This window comes from Microtus ochrogaster, unplaced genomic scaffold (genome assembly GCF_000317375.1).
Source record: "Microtus ochrogaster isolate Prairie Vole_2 unplaced genomic scaffold, MicOch1.0 UNK163, whole genome shotgun sequence".
NCBI classification, from domain to species: Eukaryota; Metazoa; Chordata; class Mammalia; order Rodentia; family Cricetidae; genus Microtus; species Microtus ochrogaster.
The window spans coordinates 237,472-261,796 of NW_004949261.1; the positions used below are offsets into that span (position 1 = coordinate 237,472).

Sequence of the window (24,325 nt, forward strand, 5' to 3'; positions counted from 1 at the left end):
ATTCAAATTTTAAGAATTTCTTACCTTTTTTCTGATTTATATCAGCCTGTCTTTTGACATGTATTCATTCTTTCGATTCTTCTTGCTTATAGGTTTCTGTATCTCTGGGTATAGTGTTTAATTTCTACTTTTGTGTTTTAATAGCTGAACTGCAGGAAGCAATTGAGTTTGTTGTTGACATTAGTATACTCAATTCAAAATTGGAAGTATCTATTGGATATTATTAGTTTAGAAAAATCATTTGAGGAACTGTGAAGACTATAAATCATTCGAGGAACTATGACAACTCCGAGTCCATAGTTCCATCCTTTTCTTTATTCCCACATCTGATAACCTACAATGTGTATGACCACAGCATTATATCTTATTGATTGGGTAACTTGGGATAAGACAGCCATTTGGCCTAATGAGTCAATGATACAATTCGAGCTACTAAAAAATTAATACACGTTTAAATGTCTTCTTCCTGATTGTACTGATGTGGTTAAATTTGTTTCTCTCAGGTGAAAAGAATATGGCTCCTCAGAATCTGTCAATGGGAATTTTGTTCTTTTTTCAGACAGCTGTGGGGATCTTTGGCAATTGGTCAATTCTTCTTCCTTATGTTGCATCTGTATTCACTGGGAAAAGTCTGATGCCCAAAGACCAGATTTTGAGGCACCTGACTTTAGCCAATTCCTTGGTTATCATCTCAAGAGTAATTCCTCAAATAATGGCACAGTTGGGCTTGCAATATCTCCTGGATGACCTGTTATGTAAACTTACTCTCTACAGTAACCGGGTGTCCCGGGGCATTTCCCTGCACTGCACCTGCCTCTTGAGCTGTTTCCAAGCAATCACAATCAGCCCCAGCAACTCCAGGTGGATGAAGCTGAAACACTCAGTCTCCAAGTACATGGTTCAGTCCTGCTCACTCAGCTGGATTGTTCATCTGCTTCTAAACAGCAAAACAGCTGTAGATGTGATTGGATCTGGTACTAACAAAAACTTCACCAAGAAAATCAAGTTGGGGTACTGCTCAGCATTTGTTTTTCGCAATTCTGTACCTGGGCTACATCTGTCCTTGCTGTGTTTCACTGATGGTCTGTGTTTGGGTCTCATGGTCTGGGCCAGTGTCTTCATGGTGAGTACCCTCTATAGGCACAAGAGTCAGCTACAGCACATCCACAGTGCCCAATATTCCCTCAGAGTCTCCCCTGAAGACAGAGCCACAAAAACCATCTTGATCCTTGTGTGCACCTTTGTCCTCTCCTACTCAATGTCCTTCATATTAGTTATATATACTGTCGTATTTGACAATCCAAGGCTGTGGATAGTCAGCATATTTACATTGCTAGACACGTGCTTCCCTGCATTTTGCCCCTTCATCCTCATCCATAATAACAAATCTGCCCTCAAGAATCATTTTCCCTGCTGTAGGAGAAGGTAATTTAGCACGGTGACTTGTGTGTTGTGATAGATTCAAACATTCTTTCATCTATTATTGAAAATTAGACTCACACATGACCAGCTGTTATTTAGAAAGTAAATGGCTATAAAAATTAGGATTGTCGATGGTTATTGCTGTCATAAAGCTGTCTAAACAGTTCTATGATATCATGATATCTTTTTCTTTCATTCTAAAAGCTATGAAATTAGGGATCATCATGTACTGATGAGTAACTTGTGCTTACAGATATCCAATCAGCTCTTGAGGTATGAATTTCTCTGAAGGCACAGACTGGACACTGGTCCCATTGCTGCAACTGAATGAGAGAACAGGAGGGCAAAGAGAATGTAGACTTTGACTTCACTGATGTTCTGCACCTGGTCTCATGGTCTGGGCTTGTGGCTCCACTTTTAGGTCTCTCAATAGAAAGATGAGTCAAGTGATGAATATTTGTTGTGCCTATTGTCTTCTCAGACTTCCGGAGACATCCCCAACCATCCCAATCCTACTGTGAACCATCGTCACCTCCTAATGAGTTGCTTGCACCCTGGCATTCTTTACCATCCAAGGCTTTGGAGGGTAAACTCTACATTTCTACAAGCATATCTACATGTGTCATACCACTATACTCATCAGTGCTGCCAGCTTTGTCTCCACACCCTCTTTCCCCTGCCACGGAAAAGATATATTTTTTTGTTTCTCAATATGTTGATTTCTTCTCATGAATATATCCATATGTTCCTTTATTATTTGTGCAAGTCTAAGTCTCATTGTTGACCAGACAATATTAGGTAGCATGATGGTTAATGGTGATAGTCCACTTGACAGGATCTAGAATCCCATAGAAACAAACATCTGGACATGTCTTTGAGGCATTTTCTTAATTGGGTTAATGGAAGTAGAGGACCCAATATAATTCTTCATAGTCATTAATTCTCTGATTAGATTCCTGGACTGAATAAAATGGGGAAACAGGTTGAGAACTGGCATGCATCTCTCTCTCTTTTTTTTTTTTTTTTGGTTTTTCGAGACAGGGTTTCTCTGTGGTTTTGGAGCCTGTCCTGGAACTAGCTCTGTAGACCAGGCTGGTCTCGAACTCACAGAGATCCACCTGCCTCTGCCTCCCGAGTGCTGGGATTAAAGGCGTGCGCCACCAACGCCCGGCTCCATCTCTCTTTTCTATCTGACTACAGATGCTATGTGTTTAGTTGCTTCAACTTCCTGATTCCATGATTCCTTGATGTGATGGACTATGTGCTCAGACTGAAAGCTAAAATAAACCTCTCCCACCATAAGTTTTTTTTTGTTATTTTTTTGTCAAAACATTGAGAAATTAACTAAGAGAACTAATTCAGTATCATCCTAAATTATAATGATAAAATCATATGAGTTATTATAGTGGCTACAACATATTTAAATGGAGTTAAATTCTGAGGCTTTTTTTCCTGCTTTTCACATAGTTGTGACATGAACATTGCAATGCCTGCTGGAAGATGATGGCAAATACTAAAATTTTTGGGAAGCTGTCAACTCAAGTTGAGCTCCCAGGGCTTACAACATTATGTAGAATGGGGTCAATATTTTTCTAACTTACATGCTTAAGACATACTTAGAATTTTAGCTTTGTATATATACGAGAAAAACGCACATAACCTAGAGAAGACAACAGTTATTTCTTTTCTTCTTTCTATGAAGCGAAAGAAATAAGAATTTAAATAAGGGCTAAGTTCATTTAAATTAGTGGGAATAAATAATTTTATCTATTATAAAACTGAAAATTTCCCTACCATGAGTTTTTAAGATTCATGTAGTTCTAATATAATCATATCTATTTATGTTAGAGTACTTTTTTCTTAATCCACTACTCCTTTTCACTAATTTATATGTTTCCAGTGGGAAATTGAAGCCTGTGTTTTTGTCTGAATCGTTGGACTATGAAAAATGAAATAGGTTATAGAGATTATTCAGTGCTGTGATTTTGCAGATACTAGAATTCTATATAGGGTGCGTATCATTTAAAGGTAATTTATTGAAAACTTGTGGCTCTCTGTCACAGTGTTGCAGTACAATAATTCCACTACTCTACAGACTGAGACAGGAGGATTGCTGTGAATCTGAGATGAGCCCGGACAAGATATAAAGTTTGAGGCTAGCTCGACCTTTAATCCAAGCACTCAGGAGGCAGAGGCAGGCAGATCTCTGTTTGAGGCCAGCCTAGTCTACAGAATGAGTTTCAGGACAGCCATAGCAACACAGAGAAACCTTGCCTTGAAAAACGAAGAAATGCTGAAGAATGAGACACCACTCTTGAGTGACTTCTAGACATAGATCTACCTCATGTGTCTTTATCTCAGCAATGTTACATTTCTGCAATGGTCCTTCATGCCAGACCTTTCATCTTTCTCTGTCTGGTCTCCTCCTTTGTCTTCCACTAATTATCTACATTTCTCCCTTCTTCTTTCCTTGTGTATATAGTTGGTTACTCAAGGGTAAAATGTTTGGAGCTTTGATACTGTTTTGAAACCCATCTTTTTAATACAATTAGTAAGAATATTTTAATTCCTCTTCTGCCTTTATTTAAGTCTGTCTCCACTACCCACATACATATGTGGACAGAGGCTACAAGAGGTGTCAGATCCTCTGAAGCTGGAGTTATAGGATATTGTAAGCCACCTGACATGGGTGCTGGGCACTGAACTCAGGTCCTCTGGATAAACAGCAAGTGCTCATAACCACTGAGCCATCACTAATGTTCCTTATCTGATGATCTGTCTTAACATTTTATAGTGTATTGAAGCATTGTTGAGGCAGGGATTTGCAGTTCATGCAACTATCCCAAGTCTTATGACATTATTTGGAATTTGGTCACCATTCTTCTGGGTAATCTAGACATACTTAGAAGCTTAGCATTCTATTTTTCCAATGAAAATCCATCTCTGTCCTTGAATCAAAGAGACAAAGAGGTTGAATTACTTTAGGATTCAATGATAATGGACATTTAAGATTATTATCAAAATATAAACAAGCTTGTCCTGGTGCATTTTTGAATTTATACAACATTAATTTATGCCATCTCATTGTTGATCTTAATATTGTTGATCTTAATAATTTATGCCATCTCACGTTTCGTGACATATATTTAAGCTGATGTATTGATGTACTGTTCAATGATTTATTCCCATTAATGTCTATGAGAAAATTATTTTTACATAAATTCTTATTGTGTACTGTTTAATCGATCATAATAGAAAAACTGTTAAGCCAGACTTTAAATTGAGCATTTAGAAGTATTTTTATTGGGGTTGGAGAGGTGGCTTAGCAGGTAAGAATACTTACTGATTTTCCAGTGGACCTGATTTTAGTTCCCTGTACCCGTATCAGACAGTTCATGACTATAACTCCAGCTTCGAGGGATCTGAGCATCTTCTGGGCTTTGCATACATATGGCATGCATGCACAGAAACACAGGACACACACATGCACGCCATTTAAAAACAAATCTTTAAAAAATAAACTTTTCTTAGTTTTATTTTCCCATCTTATTGAGTCCATGATTATTTTGGAGTATTTATGATCTTGATTTATATTATGGTTTTGTTTCTGACTTTAACAAAGATGACAATCTTTTGGGAGGGCCTGGCAATAAATATTTTAATTCTTTTCACTTTATTTTTATGATGACAAATAATTTTCAAATTCATTTCCTTTTTTTGTTTGCTATTTAAATACAAAGCTAAGCCACAAACAGGTACAACCAAGACATTTTATCTCATAATTACACCCTCCTGTTGGATCTTCCTCCAAGTCTGACCACTGACTGGACTAGCAAGGGGTGTGGGGAAGACTTTCTTAGGTAGCACCATCAAGAGGCTGGGGGATGGAGGAGGTGTTGGGGACAAGAGTAAATTCTCATACCTAGCTCCAGAGCCCCAGCCCCAAGATGGAAGGAAACCACCTACTTCTGCTATCACAGGTTAAGAACAATCACAATGATTCTCTGGCTGCCAGGCACCCTAGTGGCACACATCTGATGCCTCTAGGGGTCCTGGGCTGCAGCATCTTCACAGGATACCAGGGGTTCTGCCTTGGTAGTAGATAGAGAACTTTCCATGGAACAGAAACAGGGTTGCAGGTGGAGGGTGGAGGGGCGGGTAGGTATGTATGGACTTAGTAATTTCTGGTCCCACTACAAAATTTTACTTTTGATTAGAAGAGTACCATCTCAAATCTTCTCTATACAAAGCCAAGCCAAAAAGATTAAAAAAAAAGAAGACCCAGAAGAAAACAGTCATTTCACTCCTTTCAAAACCTATATACATATAAGTTGTTTTCTGTGTTTTTTCTCTTTTTCTTTTGATTTTTAAAAAACATTTTGTTGTTTTATTTTTTTTAAAAAAAATAAATTCAGTGTTCACATTTCTATAAAGAATTAATGCAGTTTCAGGAGACCTGCCCTGCTGGGGCAGGCGAACAATGCTTTTCCTGGCCTGCCTCTAGTCTGAAGGCCCACCCTGATGCTTCGAGGTGCCTGGAAAAACCAAAAGCCTGTGGAAGAAATCTGTTCTCAGCAGGGCTTCCAAGCCCCCGGCTCAGTAAGCTTTGGAGAAAGCAGAGGGGAAGACGAACTTACTGCAAAACTTTTGCTAAAAATATTCACACACGTTAATGTGTATGCCTGTCAAGACGCTGAAGAGAACAAGAGCTTGGAGACATCCCATCTAGGCTGTGCGTGGGGGTTAGCAGCACCCTCACACCTGCCTATCCTTGGACGTGGGGTGCAGGGGAGTCCTGGCTTTCATCTTAGGCAGAGCCCAGCTTCCTAGTTCACGTTCCACTCCATTCTCTCTACACTTGTGCCGGCCGTGTCCTTGACTGTGAGGGAAGCACAAATGCTCAATTGTATGTAAAAAGGTACAAAAACAAAGAGAATATAAAAGTTTTGGTAATGTAAGGCCATCTGTTCAAGTCAACCTTGGAAACCTGTAACAGATATTTAAATACTACATGAAAAGGCATCTTTAATAGACTTTTTATAAACATCTGAAGTAATTAGAGTAATTGTGTGTAAAACAAATCATTTCCCTTTGAGGGCACTTTGTCCTTTGAAGGAAGCAGGGAAGCCACACGGTTAATGCTTCAGCCAAGGATAGGCCTCAATGGAAGCCTTGCTGCGGTCACCACAGTCATACAGGAGCTCTTCCCCAGCTGCAATGTCGCGGGAGGCGATGAGGGTGAGGTGAGGCACGCCATCGATGTCATGCAGTTTGGCAATTCCCACACTTACTATGATTGATCAGCCTTCCCAGGCTGATTAGTTTCTCGAGTGGCATCCACGCAGTAGGTTTTGCTCAGATATTGAAAATAGTACATGGAGGAGCCTGTGGAGGGGTCTTGTGCATAGAGCCTCCCGCTTCTTGGCATCTGTGATCTCAATGAGGTCCCCATGGTATTCTACCACAAAGTCTCCCCGGGAGAACTGCTTGGTGGCAATTACACCCCGGCCTTTTCCATCAGTTAGGTCAATCTTCATGCCTTCTTCCTTCCCGCTCTCAGTCAGTTCATCTTTTTTTTTTTCCTTTTCTTTTCTTCAGACTTTGCTCTTCCTGGAGCTCCCTCGCACCCGGTAGAAATCTGTAAGCTTTCCATTCTGCTGTTTTCCCTTGAGACTTTTTCCGAGGGGGTTTTTTCAGGGCCTGCTTGACAACCGCAGTATTGGTAGACTCACATGATGGAGGTGGAGTTTTTGGAGGCTCTGCTGCTTCAGGTTTTTGGTTTGGTAACGGTGCCAGGGGACCTCTCCTGACCTCTTTGATCTTCTCTGTTCATCGGACTTCACAGAGCTTCGGATAGGATTCCCAGCATTTCTTTTCTCTTCTCGCTTCCTGTAGATTCCAGCTAATGGCTTCCCCTGGCATTTGACCTCATGATGTGCAACTGAATTCTCTTCCTGAAGAGGGGAGCACATTCCAGAGCACTTGTTTGAACTCATGTAGGCATAGATCTTTGACTGCCCGACAAACACATTCTCCGGCACCCCTGCTTCCATCCATGGCCTGCAGCCGGCTGGGCACCAGCGGGGGCCTGGAGCAAGGCCCGAGACAGCACGGACAGCAGACCAAAGATGAGAATCTTGCTTGATTCAGTGTAATCCTCTGGAACAGTCTTTGCATCCTTTTAGAATACATTTTTTAAAAGCATTATTAAACAAATTCTGCAGTTTGTTTATAGTACACCTAAGACACCCAAGATATTTAAATATCTCTGTACAAAATAGCCACAACAATGAACAGTGCAAAATACGTATGACAAATATATTAAGATTAATGATCAGAATGTTAAAAATTTGAAGACATTAAACTTCATTAATTTTATATAACAAATACCACCAAGATTGATACAAAATATTTATTAAAAAAATCAGCAAACTTTTAGACAATATTTATTTTATAAAATTTTTATAAAGCCAATGAACATGTGGCTATTTGATTTAAACTAATTAAGTTTTTAGAATTATGGGTATGTGGAGGGGGGGTATATGCAATTGAGTGTAGTGCCCCTGAAGGCCAGGAGGAGGCATCAGACCTCCTGGATCTGGTGTTATAAGCGGTAGTGAGCTTCCTCATGTTTGTGTGGAGACCCAACTCAGGTTCTCTGAAAGAGCAGTATGTGCTCTTAACTACTGAACTATCACTCCAAACCCTTGTTTAATTTAATTTAATGAAAGCAATGCTTGCTTTAACATTTACACCCTGGAACTGTTGATGTCAGTGAATTTATCTTCCTTTAGACATAAAGAAAATGATTCCTGCTAGGCGGTGGTGGCCCACACCTTTAATCCCAGAACTCAGGTGGCAGAGGCAGGTGGATCTCTGTGAGTTCGAGGCCAGCCTGGTCTACAAGAGCTAGGTACAGCACAGGCTGCAAATATACAGAGAAACCTGTCTCAAGAAACCAAAGGGAAAAAAAAAAGAAAGAAAGAAAAAAAAGAAAATGATTCCTGAGAATTTGGCAGTGGGGATCTTGTTCTTCTCTCTCACAGCCGCGAGAATCCTGTCAACTGGTTACCCTGACTCAGCATTTCATCTCTAAATCCACTGGGAAAAATCTGATGTCTAAAACCTTGATCATAAGCAATTTAACATTTGCCTATTGCCTAACTATTATTTCAAGAGGAATTCCTTGTACCATGACAGAGTTTAGGTTGAAACATTTCCTAATGACCTATTATTAATGACCCTGTTTGTGAGCCTGTAGTCTATGCTAATCACGTACCCGGGGTATTTCCCTGTACACCACTTGTCTCCTCAGCTGCTTCCAATCTATCACAATCAGCTCCAGAAACCGCAGGTGTATGAAGCTTAAACAAAGAGCCCTCAAATACATTGGCCTCTCCTGCTCGCTCACATGATTCCCACGAGAGTGGCTGATTGGACTAACAGATTCAGTTTAGATACTGGGCTGGCTTTGTTTCGGGCACCATTGCAACTCCGCTGTATATGTTTGTGTTCTGCTTCACTGAAGCTCTGTGTTTGGATCTCAAGGCTTGAGCTAGTGTTTCCAGGGTAAGTATCCTCTACAGGCACAAGAGTCAAGTGCAGTATCTCCACAGTTCCCCATATGCTTCTGGAGTCTCCCCTGAGGCCAGAGCCACCCACTCCACCCTGATCCTAGTGTGCACATTTTCAGTTTTCTACTCCGTGTCTTCCATTTTGATAATCTATACCGCATTCTTTGTTGTGTGATGTTTTACTCTTTTAGCTCTTAAGTCTTTCGACTTTTTGGAAGGTGCCACCACACAGCTCCCAAATAAATCTCTCATAGAGGCTTATTCTTAGTCATGAATGCCCAGACTTAGCTTGTTTCTTGTCAGCTTTTTTTTTTTTTTTTAATTTATCCCATCTATCTTTGGCCTTGGGACTTTTATCTTTCTCTATTCCTGTATTCTGTTTCTTTCCTTCTTACCCCTGTCTGGCTATGTAGCTGGGTGACTGGGCAGTTGGACCTTGATCTCCTCCTTTCTCTCTCATTCCCTGATCCTTTTGTTTCTTCCAGATTTCTTCTCATATTTATCCTCTCTGCCTGCCAGTCCTGCCTGTCCTTTCTCCTGTCTTACTATTGATCATTCAGCTCTTCATTAGATCATCAGGTGTTTTAGACAGACACAGTAACATAGCTTTACAGAGTTAAACAAATGCAACATGAACAAAAGTAACACACCTTAAAATAATATTCCCCAAGAGTTATTTGACAATACTAAACTCTGGCTAATACATCTATATTTCTGGAAACATGTTTCCCTATATTAAGCCCCTTTGTCATCATCAATAATAACAATCCTGCTCCCTGCTTATATTTTTGCCTGCTGGGGTAAAAATATTTTTTTCTGAATTTGTCCCAGTTTCTGGTGATGCATAATCAATGATTCATTTACATGTTTCTTCAAAGCTAATCCTCATTGTGAACCTGACATATCAGGCAATTCAGTGACATCATGCATCTGACAGATCCAGTCATCCTGGCTTTTATTGAAGCGTCATATTGCATGACATTAAGATGCTCCTTTGCCTTCACCTTTAAAATGCTGATGTTCTCATGTATCTATAACAGAATAGCATTTTCACTTTACAGTTGGACAAGCTGAAGTTGAGGTTGGTGTTTTACTGCATACACACGGCCAACTTTAGTCCTTAGTACTTTAGATCTGATCAAGTACTTTAAACTTTAAGGGTGCTAAGACCATAGATGTACTAGCACATAGTATGCCAATTGAAGGGGGTAAGTGAAAACCAAAGAAATTGCCAAGTTTCTAAGAATGTTAATGATCTAAAAGTAACTCTTCTACATGACTGACACCTGGGTCCAGTTATTATCTTTAAGCTACCTTCTCACAGAACTCTACTCTCAGAATTGCCTTGAAGATGGTAAATTTCAAACCCTAGACAAAAGGCTGAGTTGCCTATTTAACATATCATATTTGACATGGCCTCCAGATTCTCCCAGCATCCCTCAATCCCTCGCTGTTACAGGATATGGTTGGTATACCCCCACCCTCTCCTTTCCCCTGGGGCTCTTCCCTGTATAATCCAGACATTTTGGTTACCTGCCCTTTTGTATCTTTGGCCTCTTTGTTGCAGCACCTGGTTTCCTCTCTCCCTTCCCCTCTCCCCACAAGACCTAGCTAAGTCTGATCATGGTCACTCTCCAAGATGTCTCTGTCTCTACCTAGGCTCACCCTTTTACATACAATAAACTTTCTCCTCCACCATACACAGCAGCAGTCATGTTCTGTCCTTTGAATGTCTTTTTCTTATTCTTTCTCTCATTGTACACAATATGTACAATATTGACTAGCATTCTGAGTTTCAAGGATGTATTTGTAAACATTATGATATAACTAAATTATGCAAATGTTATTGGGTCAAGTTTGGAGGATGATAAAAGCACATACTCAGAAGGTTTGACTTTGTCAGAAAACTCAACAGTCTCCCTGAGATGGTACATGTTTCAAAGAAGTTCTTGTGTGATTTGCCCTCAAAAAAATTTACACAGGATTCCCTTTAAATGTTCTTATGAGCACATGTACTTCTGGAGGAAAACTGGGTCAGATTAACATGAGTTTGGTTGTGATTCCTGAAAAGGCCTTTCTGAGTGAGACACATTGTTGCCAACTGTATTTCTTTACAAATATAGCTGGTGGTTTGGTTAGACAGGGTTAGGGCCTGGCTTATTATTAGCATTATACTTTAGAATCACCTGCTTCAACCTCTTGAATAGTGATTCTCAACCTCCATAATGCTATGACCATTTATATATCAACCTTCATATTGTGGTGACCCACCATAAAATTATTTCTATTGCTTCTTCAGAATTGTAATTTTTCTATTTTTATGAAAAGCAACATGAGTAACTGATATGCTGGATATCTGATATGCGACACTTATAAAAGTGTCACTTGACCCCTAAAGAAGGGGGAATTATTAGAAAGGGGAATTATTAGACCCCCTCAATGTTTTACCTGAAGCAAATCTTAAGGCGCTTGTTCTCTTTAGCATTAATGGTATTACCTTAACATCCAGAAGACACTGCTGCAGTCAGTGATAAACCTGTTATATTAAAGTCTGTTCTGTGAGTTTTTGGAGTCTGAGGTTATGAATGTACCCAAACTCATTATTGTTCCTTACCACCTGGGCTTTTGGCATCCTTGTTCCTCCAGCTCTATGCTTAATGATGGTCCCTGTACTAATAGCTGAGTGTTAACTGGAAATTTAAGCATGACATTGGAGATACAGAAAAGTTGGTAAAGCATATAGGAGAAAGAGGAAGAGGGAGAGTATAGAGTATATGGAGGTTTTGGGCACAGGAGAGTTGAGTACTATGATGAAACTTTTATTTTTCTGGAACTGGAGAAAAAGTGACTGATCTTGGTGTCCTCTGGAACTTAAGGTAACAGGGTCCTGTTTGAGTTACCGTGTATGAGGGGTATCTTGAGTGGTTGGTGAGAGACAGAGACATGGATGGGAACACCATGCAGAGTGAGCTTGGATATTTATTTAGTGGGTTATGGAGGGAAAATGGGAGAAGGAGGAAAGAGCAGAGAGAGAGGCAGAGAGAGAGAATAGAGAGGGGAGAGAAGAAGTGGAGTTAAGGGAGAGACAGAAGCTGCCTCTTCAAGAGGGAGATGGAAAAGAAAGGACTCAGGCTGGAAGCTGAAGATCAGCTTGCCTCAGTGGACTGCAGAGAGGGAGTGGGCATGGCTTGTCTCTTAAAAGGACATAGCAGACCATTACACCAGCTCTCCAGGCAGATTCTATACTGTAGTCATAACTTGTCTATACCTGGTAAACAGCCCTCAACTGTTCAGAGATCTGGGAAATACAGCATTTAAATATATAATTATTAAAAGACTTTTTGTAACAAAAAGAGAGAAGTTGGCTTCTAGCAGCAGCATTCTATTTCCTCCAAAGAAGACAGAAGACAGATGGGCACAGAACAACGTCCACTGTAACTTGCTTCATCAACTGCCAAACACTGACCACTGGGAAAAACTGCCTTTTATCTAAACTGAAGATCTCCAGACATGGACAGAATCACTGGAATTGACAGCCTAGCTACTCAGGTCAAGCAAGGTAGGGATTGTATTCCTACAGCTTTCTAACCCACAGGACCTTCTAAAGCCTGGCAGGCCCTGCACTAAACAGAAAAAGGCAAATATGACCCTCAATGACCATGGAGAACCCTGAGGAGTAAGTCTGAGTAGCCAACCAAGTAAGTTCTCTGTCGTTTTTAAATCAATAACTCAAGTAAAATTTTATCTTTCTCAAAGATCTCTGATACAGTTTGACAGCTGAGAGGTTTTGTTGGTTTAAAAGGACAACCTCACAAAAAAATTTCAGTAAAATACAAAAGTTATTAAGGTGTGTACCTGCAAGTTACAAAGATGTGAAGACAAAATTCTCTCTTATGCTGCCTTTCATAGTCTTAAAGATACTTTTCATTATGCAAAAATATCTGTCACAGTCATTCAGGTATAAATAGGCTTCTGTTTAAAACTTATTTTTTTCATGAACCCAAAAAATACTTGTGAGTTTCAGGGAGCAGAATTGAAGAATCCACCTTAAACAGGTCAGATACACCCCTCTCAATTCCTTGGTTCTAAAATTTTTTTTTCTTCCTCAACTTAACTTTGTCCTCTGTTTTGTCAATACCTTGCCAGGTCTAAGAGACAGAGGACAGTTCCGTATCACAAACCCTGGAGAGCAGTAAAGTAACCAGCTACCCAGGATGTGACCAGTACCCAGTACTCCCAGGTGGCCTTCCATCCAAGTACTAACCAGGACGAACCAGGCTTAGCTTCCAAGATCAGACGAGATGGGGCACGCTAAAGGTGGTATGGAGCAGAATAGAAGGATAACTTAAACAGGTCACATATACCAGACATTTCCATACCACAAACCCTGGACAGGAGTAAAGAGACCAGCTACCCCAGGATGTGACCAGTTTCTCGCCCCCCCCCCCAAGTTGATGCCCACAAATAAGCAGGAAGCAGCCTTGAGAATCTGCCGTCCCAATTCCTTTAACCTGTTGTGCCCTACTCCCTGCCTTTTTGTTATAAGAAAGAGATGAGAATGTTATGGTCTGTCCTGTCACCTGGGTATCCTGTCCGTTCAAGAGACAAATCCCACTCACTCCTTGCCTTCCAGCCAGGGCAAGCGGATCTTCCATTTCCTCCAGCCTGCATGGGCTCTCTCTGTCCCTCTTCTGAAGTGGGGGTTGCTGTCTCTCTCTCCTCCCATTCTCTTCTCCCCCTCCCTCTCCATCCCTCTTCCTTTCTTTTCCCATTTCCCTTCCCTTCCATAATCCAATAAATAAACTATACCTTAAGTCCATCTGCATGGCATGTCTATCTGTCTCTCACCGGCAGCAGCCACTAGTGGGACCAGCCTTCCCCTGCAGTGGCCTGCCGTGGTCTCCCACCTGCTGCTGGCCTGCTTGGGATGCATGCCACTTTTAAACAATAACAATATTACAGCAAGGTGTGCAGTAGCTCAGGGTTTTAAATTTCACCCTTGGTTTCCATTCTAAAATGCCATAGAACAATCCTATCATGAAAAAAATCATTAAAAGTCAATGATCAGAAGCATTAAATTCACAGGGCAACAAAGACATATGCATGAACATAAATATTGCTCGTTCCCACTCTTCCGTAGTCTTCAGAATTTAAAATGTCAAAGCCTTGATCAGAGAGGTTGTCTAAAAGACTACACTCCACCATTGATATCTTCCCAAAAATGTGATTCAGATTCTCCTGAACCCCACAGAAATTATATGCACGCACACATGCATGCACACATGCACACACATACGCAACACACAGCATACACTCACTTATCTAATCAAGTACAAAGGCAGTAAATGGTTCTGTTCGCCAACTTGAACTCTTTCTCAGAATTTTAAGCTTCATTTCAGGAAGCCCTAGAAAGTGGTGCGTGCTCTGCTCCATCTGAGGTTCTGTCCAAATTGTCTCCCTTTTACAGTGCTTGGCTTCCGTAAGCCAATCTGTGATGCTAATCGATTAGAGAATGAAATCGGATCAGACCTCCTGTGAGTACTAATGGTAATTCACAACTTTTTCCCCATTACTCTTAAGTAGAAGCAGAAAGGTCCCCATTCCCAGCACAGCCACGTAGCCGAGGAAGACCAAGGTCAGCCTGGCCTATATGAATATATGATGCCTATCTAACTAGAGCAGTAAAAATAAGTAAGGAGACAAAATAAGGGAAAGACAATTTTCCTACTGACTGAATCACAGATGGAATCCTAACTCAGCCCCAGCTCTGTGTTTCTAATGCCATGCTTGATGCTTTCCTGGAAGAACACTTCCTAACCAAGGATAGTAAGTCATTGCAGTGAACGGGACTGAGGGAGAATACCAAGTCTGGCATTTATGTGTTCTGATCCTGTGTCCTCACATTGTGCTCTTTCCAAATGTATTAAAATATCTAGATACCCAGACAGTTTTGGAGCTTAAATGCTGCAGTGAACAAGATGAAAACCTTGACATTGAAATGAGACAGTCAGCAAGAGGCACCAGGACCTCTCTGGTGCACAACACTGAAAAGACAGAGGTTGAACCAGGCTCAGATCTGTCAGCAGAGAGAGAGGCATTTATTTTATTTTGAGGAAACATAATGTTTGGTAGATATGATATGAGGACTGTAGTGTGGGAGGAATTAAAATATGTGGTCAAAAATAAGAAAAACAAGGAGAATTAAAGGTCTCTCTCTTTGTCTCTTCTTTTTTAATTTTTGGTGTCTGCTTGTTTTGCAGAATGGTGTCTTGTAGTCTAGTCTGCTAAAACACTAAGTAGTGAAGAATAACCTTGCTCATAATCACCTGGCTTATAGCTCCTTATTACCTGGGTACCAGATCTGCCTTGGCACTTCAAGCATCCTTTTGGTTTGTTTCTCCATTTAGTAGGATTTGTTCCCAATGTGGTCCTTACTGTCCCGGAACTAACTATGTAGACAAGATTGGCTTCAAAATTGCATCCACTTTTCTGTGACTTCTGAATGTTGGGTTTAACGGTGTGTGTCATTATGAATGTCTTTGTCCAAGCCTGAAAATTGTTAGGTTGAATTGTGATCCCTGATTCACAGCTTGAGGTCTTAACCCCCAAAGACTATGCTCATATCAGAAATGTGCTGACCCTCAGCATAAAATTCAGAGCCCCAAATAATGCCATTACCCTAAAGCGACCTGGAATCTCAGTGATTAAAATTTCTGAAATCACCAGGCAGTGGTGGTGTACACCTTCAATCCCACCATTTGGGAGGCAGAGGCAGTCAGATCTCTGCGAATTCGAGGAAAGCCTGATCTACAGAGCTGATTCCAGGAAAGCTAGGACTGTTACACAGAGAAACCTTGTGTCAAAACAACAGCAACAACAAAAACCCCTGAAGTCTGAATTCCTCTAAACCATGACACCAAAAAGTTTGAATGTTGAAACCTCAAACTGTAATTATTCCAGGAGAATAAAAATGCCACATGATAGGGAAAGAATTCCCAATTTTGGGAATAGATTAGCCAGTGGTAGGATAATGACTTCATCTTTTTTGGTCTTTTTATACAGGGTTTCTCTGTGTAGACCTGGCTGTCAGTCATGGAGGAACTACTTCTGTAGACCATCTTGGCCTTGAACTCACAGAGATCCACCTGCCTCTGCCTCCTGAGTGCTGGTATTAAATGCTTGTGCCACCAAGGTCCTGCATCAAGGAACACATTTAATCTAATACTTAGAGTACTTGGATAAAGTCATTGGTCTTTATTCCCTGCACACGCCTTTAATCTCAGCACTGAGAAAAATAAGTAGGAGTAACCCTGAATCTGAGACAAGCCTGTACTACATATTGAGTTCCAGAACATTAAATACTGCTTGAGAGAAAGTCTCTCAAAACAAAACAACAACAACAACAACAACAAACCCAAACAGACAAACATAAGGATGTCTGGAACAGAGCTGGAACCCAGCACTGGAGATCTAGAAGCCATATGTTTTGAGTGAGAAGTCATTCTCAACTTCTTTCTGAGTCTGCAATTAGAATGGGCTACACGGTAATGTGTTGCAAAAACAGAAGAAGAAAAAGAAGAGACAATAAAAACGCTCCTTGATTTTGGTCAATCATTTTTATTTCCTCCCCAGAGCACAGTCTTCACATCCTATCTGTTGTTCTTAATTTCTGGCTGGCTTTCTTGTCTGCGGGTTAGAGGGTAAAGACGTTACGCAAGGAAGAAGACACAGACACGCGGCGGTCCCACGTGGGTGCACTTTTAATGGGGGAGGGGTAACAACAAACAGGTAAAGGTGTGCAGACACGACAGGAAAGGCGGGGAGGGAGAGAGAGAGAGCTCGTGGCGGCTCTCACTTTTTAACGGGGAATGCAAAGGCTTCTGGGAATATGTCCATATCCAGGAGAATGCTGGGAACTGTAGTTCTGCAAAGGAACAACAGTATCTACCAAACACCATGTTTTCCCCAAATAAAATACATACCCCTCTCTCTGCTGACAGAAATGGGTCTGCTTCAGCCTCTGCACTTTCTATGTTGTACTTCAGACAACTCCTGGATGCCTCCTGCCCTCTGTCTTATTTGACTCCCAAGGGTTTGCCCTTGTTCACTGGAGCATTAGAGATCCAAATCTCCTTGGAAAATAAGACTAAAAAACAACAACAACTTTGGAATGATCCCTATGTGAGAACACTCAGAATTCATGAGAGGCCAGGCTAATCCCAAGGCCGACGTGAAGTAATATTCCATCTACAGTGCTTCTCACTTAGCGCCATATTTTTTTTTTTTTTTGTGGCTTTGTGCCTGGCCCTTCCCCTCCCATGGTACTTTCTGACAAGACAACATGGAAGGTCCCATTGCTGACAAAAAAGAAGACAAGGATATTTCTTTATGTTTTGAATGCAACTACAATCCTCTTTCTTTTTTCCCTTTAGACTTCTGGGTTTGTATTATAATTTGGTCCTAAGATTCACAGCATAATAGAATCATAATATTAGTCAGTTTTCAACCTTCAACACTGGAGTAAAACACCTTCTACATAAGGGCCTGAGCAAACTTTCAGATGAGTTTCCACTAATTACATGTCAGTGTAGAAGTGTCCACATCACAGGAGCAAATCCAGTGAGGCAACAGGAGAAAGCAGGAAGGAAACATCTCTGGGAGCCCTCAGTGTCTCAAGGAGGGATGATGGAGGCACAAAGAACTAACGTTAAGACTATGAAGTTGATGAACACAGGACAAATTGAGAATTTGTACAATGTCCAGACATCCATAGTGGTTATTTTTAAACTCCCAAGAACAATTAATTAATAGGCAGGCATGAAGGAGATGCAATGAATGGCCTTTTCCTCCCTTTTCAAGCCACATTATGTAAATCATAGATTCATTTCACTGTGCAATAGTTGTATATTCTTTTCCAGCTATAGTGTACACCATTCCATGCATAAACTAATTTATATGGATAGTGAGTGGGTTGTTGTTTAGAAGTATATTGCTCTGAACTCCCTTTTCAACAAATTGTACTGCAAACATGCAAGTTTGCCTATTCTGATTGAATACAGAATGATGATGGTTGATAGAGCTTTGAAATACATTATTTTTATTATTTAACAATGTCATATGCAAATCCAGTGCACTTTGATAATGTTCATCCCTTTACTTCTCCTCCTAAATACACTAGATCCACCACACTCCCAATCTCTCCCAACTTCACGTCCACTATTTTTGATAACCCATCCAGTCCAATTTCTGCTGTACATATAAACATATGTGTGTAGGGCCAGCAACTGGAGCTTGAGTGACCTCCTGTACTCTTAAGGAAAACTGACCACCCCTCCCTCATGCTAGAATGTTGACTGGCTTTACTTTGCTAGTCTTTTGCAGGCCACTGTAGTTGTTAAGAGTTAAGCACACCCATTCCCAGCTTTTCAGGTGGAAAACAAGTCTATATCCCCCTGCACTGAAGAGATAACCCTGCATGTTTAACATTCCTGGTTTCTTATCTGTGAGCACAAGGACCTCTCCCCCTTGACAATTACCTGTTGTTGAGTAGTTTCCACAGTGATGGAAACATTCCATCCTGAATGGAAGCTCCTAAAACAGGAAGGCAAACAACTCAAAAACAGTTTTAGGAAGTCCCTGAAACTGACCAGACTCAGTAAGCCCCTCCCTGTTAAAAGTAAACAGTAAAATCTGAGCTTCACTCTCAGAGGAAGGAAAGCTGAGCTGGACAGAAAGTGATTGACAGAAGCCTTGTTGAACTGCCAAGACTCAGATGAGCTGAACTTCAGAAAGACTCAGAGATGGCACTGAAATGAGACCAGCTACCATGGGAAAGAAGAAACCAGCCACAATGCCTGGAAAAGATTTAGCCCAACTGAGACACCTGGAAAAAACACTCTCAACCCTGTTGAGCTGCCTGTAGGATATGCAGTGTGCTCCAGGTTTCCCAGTTTTGTGAACTGTTCTTGTGCTTGGGTGGTGGACTTTGGTGATACAGCTGTTGTTGAGTAATTCCAGCTCCTGGAAACACTTCCTCTCTCCTCTTCCTGTAAGTAACTCCAGTGAAACTCATTGGTTCACCAAGTTGGACTTTGGTAGTATTCATGTTTTGGTCTGTTATGGGTTCCCTTTCTAGGGTGAGCTGACGTGTGTGTTGTATCTCCTTAGGAAAAATTTTGTTACCCAACACACTTTCATCAGTTGATAGACATCCAAGTACATTCTGTTTCCTTGCTATTGGTAATAACATGGCAATAAACATAGTTGAACAACTTTCTCTTTCGAGTGTGTGTGCATGCGTGCATATGAGTATTTGTGTGAGAGTGTGTGTGTGCCATTCATCTGTGGTAGTCAGATGAGAACCTTGAGTGTCCATCTTTGCTTCTTAGCAGCATAATTAGCTGACCAGCTTCTGAAATTTTTTTGGTCTCTATTTAATCCCAGGGACACTGGGGTTAAAGACACCTGAGATACTGTGATTAGATTTATGTGTGTTTGGGTGATAGGAATTTATGTCAGCATTCTTGCATGGCAAACACTTTGTCAACTGAGCAGTTTCCCGGGCCCATGAGTGGTTTTTCTACAGTTCACGAATGTGCCCCATATGAGAAGAAACAAATTTCAGTAGTTGACAGGGCTTTGCAATCTGCTCCTTTAGGCTCCCAACTCACATTTATCATTGTAGCTGCAGGACACCTAACATCTTAGAGAGCCTTCCTTTTAAATAAAATTATGTATTTATTTATTTACTTTTTATCTTGAGACAGGGTTTCTCTGTGTAACAGTCCTAGCTGTCCTGGAAATAGCTCTTGTAGGCCAGGCTGGCCTCAAACTCACAGAGATCTGCCTGCCTCTGCCTCCCTAATGCTGGGATTAAAGACATGCACCACCACCACCGCCTCGCTAAAATTATGTTTATTTTTTTTAATAGAATCTGTTTGCTAGCAAAGAAACTAAAGTGGACTCTTAATTTATTTCTGAGAACTACAGAACACAGTTTTAGACAATAGATTCCAAATTGGAAAATGCTTTCTGTGAATGAACTCCAAATCTTACCGGGAGAAGGGAAGGGAAGTCTAAGATGATCTTGGAAAATGTATCCCTGGGTACAGACTGGTCTGTTTGTTGGAATTTATATGTGAGATAGAATTCATAAGTAAATAGGGTCTCAATTCCACTAAACAGGCAGAGGGGGTTTCATAAAAGGGTAAATTAAATAACAGCTGATAGGAATTATGTTTGCTCGATGATGCCATGCAACCTAAAAGCTGCCATTTACCCGGCTCTGCATGTTTATTCCTCTCTAGACTGTCTCAAGGCATGTTGATACTGTAAACATTCTTACACAAGCTGCTTTTGGGGGATTTTTTTTCCTTTGTAAGATCTTGGTGGGGGAGGGGTGGCACTTAGGAGGTGGACACATAAGGTGCCGTGGGATCTAGGCCAGCCTGAGCGGAGACTTTTCCCCCTAAGTATTAAAAAAAAAAAAATACAGGAGTGTGTGTGTGTGAGAGAGAGAGAGAGACAGACAGACAGAGAAAGAGACAGAGAAAGTATTGGTGGTTGTGTGTTACTCAAAACAGAAAACACTCGTACACTTAGAAAATAAAGTCTGTAAGGATTAGAGGCGCAGGTGCGGCTGGCCTATAAGTGGCAAGCAGCACGAGAGTGCCCCTTTCACATGCCTGTCTAGAAAGCAGACCTTAAGGACCCCTTCTAAGGAGCCAGACGCGGCAAAAAGGGAGGCAATATCCAAGTCCGTCAGGAAAAGCAGCAGACAGCTACAAACTGTATCCCTAACTGTAGGCCCCTACGAAGACCCCAAAATTTCTGGAAAGCACCTAACAAGGCTTCTGAGGCTTCGGCACGGGGACCCGTTTATCTAGGAGGTAGGTAACAGCTCCAAATGGACAGGGTGCTGAGGGTGGCCGATGGCGCTTTCAATCAGGTACTTCATGCTAAAGTTACTGCATGAATTTCCTCACAAAACCCAGTGGTCGAGAGAGGCAGAAAATCCAGAATGAAATAAAAGTGAACCAGTCACACTGCTCTGGGATGAACGTCCGCCATCCTTGCAATTTTTTTTTTTTTTTTAAAGACAGGGTTTCTCTGTAGCTTTGGAGCCTGTCCTGAACTAGCTCTTGTAGACCAGGCTGGCCTCGAACTCACAGAGATCTACCCGCCTCTGCCTCCGAGTGCTAGAATTAAAGGTGTGCGGTGCGTCACCACCGCCAGGCCTCTGCAGGGTTTTAATGTTGGGTTACGTGTTTTCGCTTATGCATATTGGGCATGCGCCAACAGCTTTTGACTCGCCCCCTTTCCCATACTCTCTTCATTTTCGACACCGTGTTTGCCAGAGTTTATAGAAATGAGGCAGAGTGGCCGAGTGCCAAATGCAGCTTACAATAAACCTTGTTCTAAATGCTGGGTGTAGCCTTTGTGGTTTCTACGGAGTGGCTAAGTCTTTTTGCAAGCTTAATGCTAATTTTAGAAGTGGGTGTTCTGGGAACCTCTCTGACACTATGCTGGGTGTTGGGTTTAGCAACAGATTATACAGCGCAGATATAGGGCTCCATCTGTGGTAAGCACATGCCTACCGCTGAGCTGTGGTGTAATCACTAAGTGTTCACCAGTACACAGGCAGACAGAAAAAGCTGAGTCCCGTGTGAGCACGCTCAGCACTGGGAAACTGTTCAACTTGTTTCTCTTATTTTCTCACACGAGAACTTTAAAAATGAAATACTCTTTGTGTTAAATTGGCAATAAAACAAATATGATTTAAATGATTTAAAGATTCAAATAAAAAAATTTCATAAGCAAGTAATTCAGACATAGGTGCCAGAAGTCCACTTGTGGGAAGGTTCCATAATCCTGGCCTATGTGCAACAGGGTTAACTGGTTCTGTAGACTCCCTAGATAGAAGATGGAGCAACTTTTTTTTTTTAATGGTACATCATGATTCTGCTCAGCTGATCAATTTACATTAGTTTTCTGTATCGTTCTGGGCTTTCAAAATTTTTTACAGCTCTGACGCTGGAGTTCAATTTGTAGGGTGCTTGCCCGACTTTCCAGAAGTCCTCGAGTTACCACCCATACCGCATAATCCCTAGGGGTCCCTCTCACCTGCAGTCTCACCCAGCAGCACTCAGGAGGGGAAGGTTCCAGTATCAGAAGTTCGAGATCATCTTTGACTGCACACCAGGTTCAGAGTCAGCCTGAGAAAAAAAGAAGGGAATTGAAAGAGTCTTTCCTCTTGCCTTTGAAATCTGTGCAGACGAATGTTCAATTTTCAGTTCCCACCTCCCCTGTATCATGCTGGTGTGCTGCTCCAGGTGGGTGGAAATCAATTCCAGACCCAGACGAAAATTATTAGCAGAACAACAATGGTGACACATGGCATGAGTGTTCTTATCCTCATGAAATCAACTGTTTTCATATTAGTGTGTCAGCTGATCAGCGCTGCTTTAACTTAATTAAAATCCAGAATTTCATCGCCAGGAATGAATGTCAGTGCAGGCAAAGGATAGGTTTTTGCAGTGAAGTTCACCCATTGGCACATCTTTTCACTGATCGATACCCAGATTTTGTCTTCCTAACACTGATATCAGGGATCCGTTTTTATTCTTCTAGGAGAGCTACAGCTTGGGGTTTTACCATTCAAATTTTTCATCAGTGTAGTCTAAGGGACTTCGGAATTTTTCATGACTGAGTTTCCATCTTTCTTGGAATGATGGCATTTAGGGCTTTGACTTTTGTGATAGGGCTGCGCACAATTTTGATACAAAGATCTCAACTCGGGAATTGCAGGGCATAGAATTCAACCTAATAATTAGAATGTTTGGAGAAGTCCAGCAAGTGGTGGAGCATGCTCCAAGAGACAGAAGCAGGTGGATCTCGGTTCCAGGCCTGATTTGTCTAAATAAGGAATTTCAGGACAATTAGGGCTACATAGGAATAAACAAACAACAAACACAAACAGACCAACAGTGATGCTTAAAATACTGAGGCAGCTATGGAACCCCAATAAAGAGGAGCTAGAAGCCAGAGCATTTCAGTGCAGGTCATTCTCAACTACTTATGGAGTTTGTGAGCAGACTAGGCTACAAGACACCCTTTTGCAAAAAGAAGCAAATACACACACACACACACACACACAGAGACACACAAGACACAACAAAAACCACTTTGTTACTTGGCCACAACATTTTATTCCTCCGCAGACTAGGCTACAAGACACCCTTTTGCAAAAAGAAGCAAATACACACACACACACACACACACACAGAGACAGACAAGACACAACAAAAACCACTTTGTTACTTGGCCACAACATTTTATTCCTCCGCAGACTAGTTCTTACATCATGTTTCCCAGTCACCATGTGTTCCCCCAATAAAACACAAGCCACTCCGTACCTACGGAGATGAGCCCTGTTCAGCCTGTCTTTTCTATGTTAAGCTTCAGACATCTCATGGGCACCTCTTGCCCTCAACCCCTTGCTAAGGGTTTTACCTTTTTCACCAGAGCATTTGGGATCCAAAACTCTTTGAAAATCAGGAAATATTAACAAGTTTGTATTGAGCCATATGTGAAAATACAGGATTAGAAGTCATGCGAGATAAATGCCAGTTCTGATATTCCCTTTCAGTGTGGTACTGTCCCCTTTCCGTACAGTGACTTACCATGCTTGTTTAGGGTCTGTTCTCCTTCCGTGGAAGCATCAGCTATTACATTACAGAAACAGAGTTGGGACTGAGTTAGGATTCCATCTGTGATTCAGTCAGCAGGAAAATCGTCGTTTCCTGTTTTGTTTGCTTGTTTCTGTTCACATTAGGTCAGGCTGATCTTGGTCTCCCTAGTTGCTAGGTTGTGCTGGGAATGCCCACTCTCCTGCTGTACAGCAAGAGTAGTGGGTTGCAAGTTGTGGGCTGCCACCCATGGCACAAGAGGTTTGATCCAGTCACATTCTCCAATCTGTTAGCATCACAGATTGATTAACTGAAGCCAGTTACTATAAAAGGAAGACAACTTGGACAGAATCTCAGATGAGGTAGCACAGATCCCCAGGGCACACACCACCTCCCAGTACATCCTGGAATCACCCTGGAGATTCATCCCAGAAGGAGTTAAGGTTGGAGAAAAGAAAGATTTTCCTTCTTTGTGCCCTTAAGTGTGTAAATTTTGCCTGCTATTACTTGTGGGTTGTGGGAGATTCTGCATCACAATTTTGGGGAGATTTCAGTGGTCGAGTGTGTGTAGAGAGAGCCCGCCTTTTGGGGGCGGGATGGCCTCAGGCAAATGTTTACTTAAATTGGGGCGCGCAGACACTG

At 41.5% G+C, this 24,325-nt stretch overlaps 1 protein-coding gene and 2 pseudogenes across 1 annotated transcript; 2 read left to right on the forward strand and 1 right to left on the reverse strand.

Annotated features, from left to right (window-relative positions):
* The first annotated feature begins 478 nt into the window (after window positions 1-478).
* LOC101999249 (vomeronasal type-1 receptor 2-like) lies at window positions 479-1,429 on the forward strand. The gene has a single exon (XM_005372039.1). It carries the CDS (start codon window positions 479-481, stop codon window positions 1,427-1,429), a length of 951 nt encoding a protein of 316 aa, XP_005372096.1.
* A 5,128-nt stretch (window positions 1,430-6,557) lies between these two features.
* LOC102000882 lies at window positions 6,558-7,433 on the reverse strand (annotated as a pseudogene).
* Window positions 7,434-7,711: 278 nt separating this feature from the next.
* Window positions 7,712-24,325, forward strand: part of LOC106144478 — a 26,718-nt pseudogene continuing 10,104 nt past the window's right edge.

What these genes read in the sequence shown, in the direction of transcription:
- LOC101999249 (XM_005372039.1), top strand. Translation starts at nt 479, where the DNA reads ATGTGGTTAAATTTGTTTCTCTCAGGTGAAAAGAATATGGCTCCTCAG.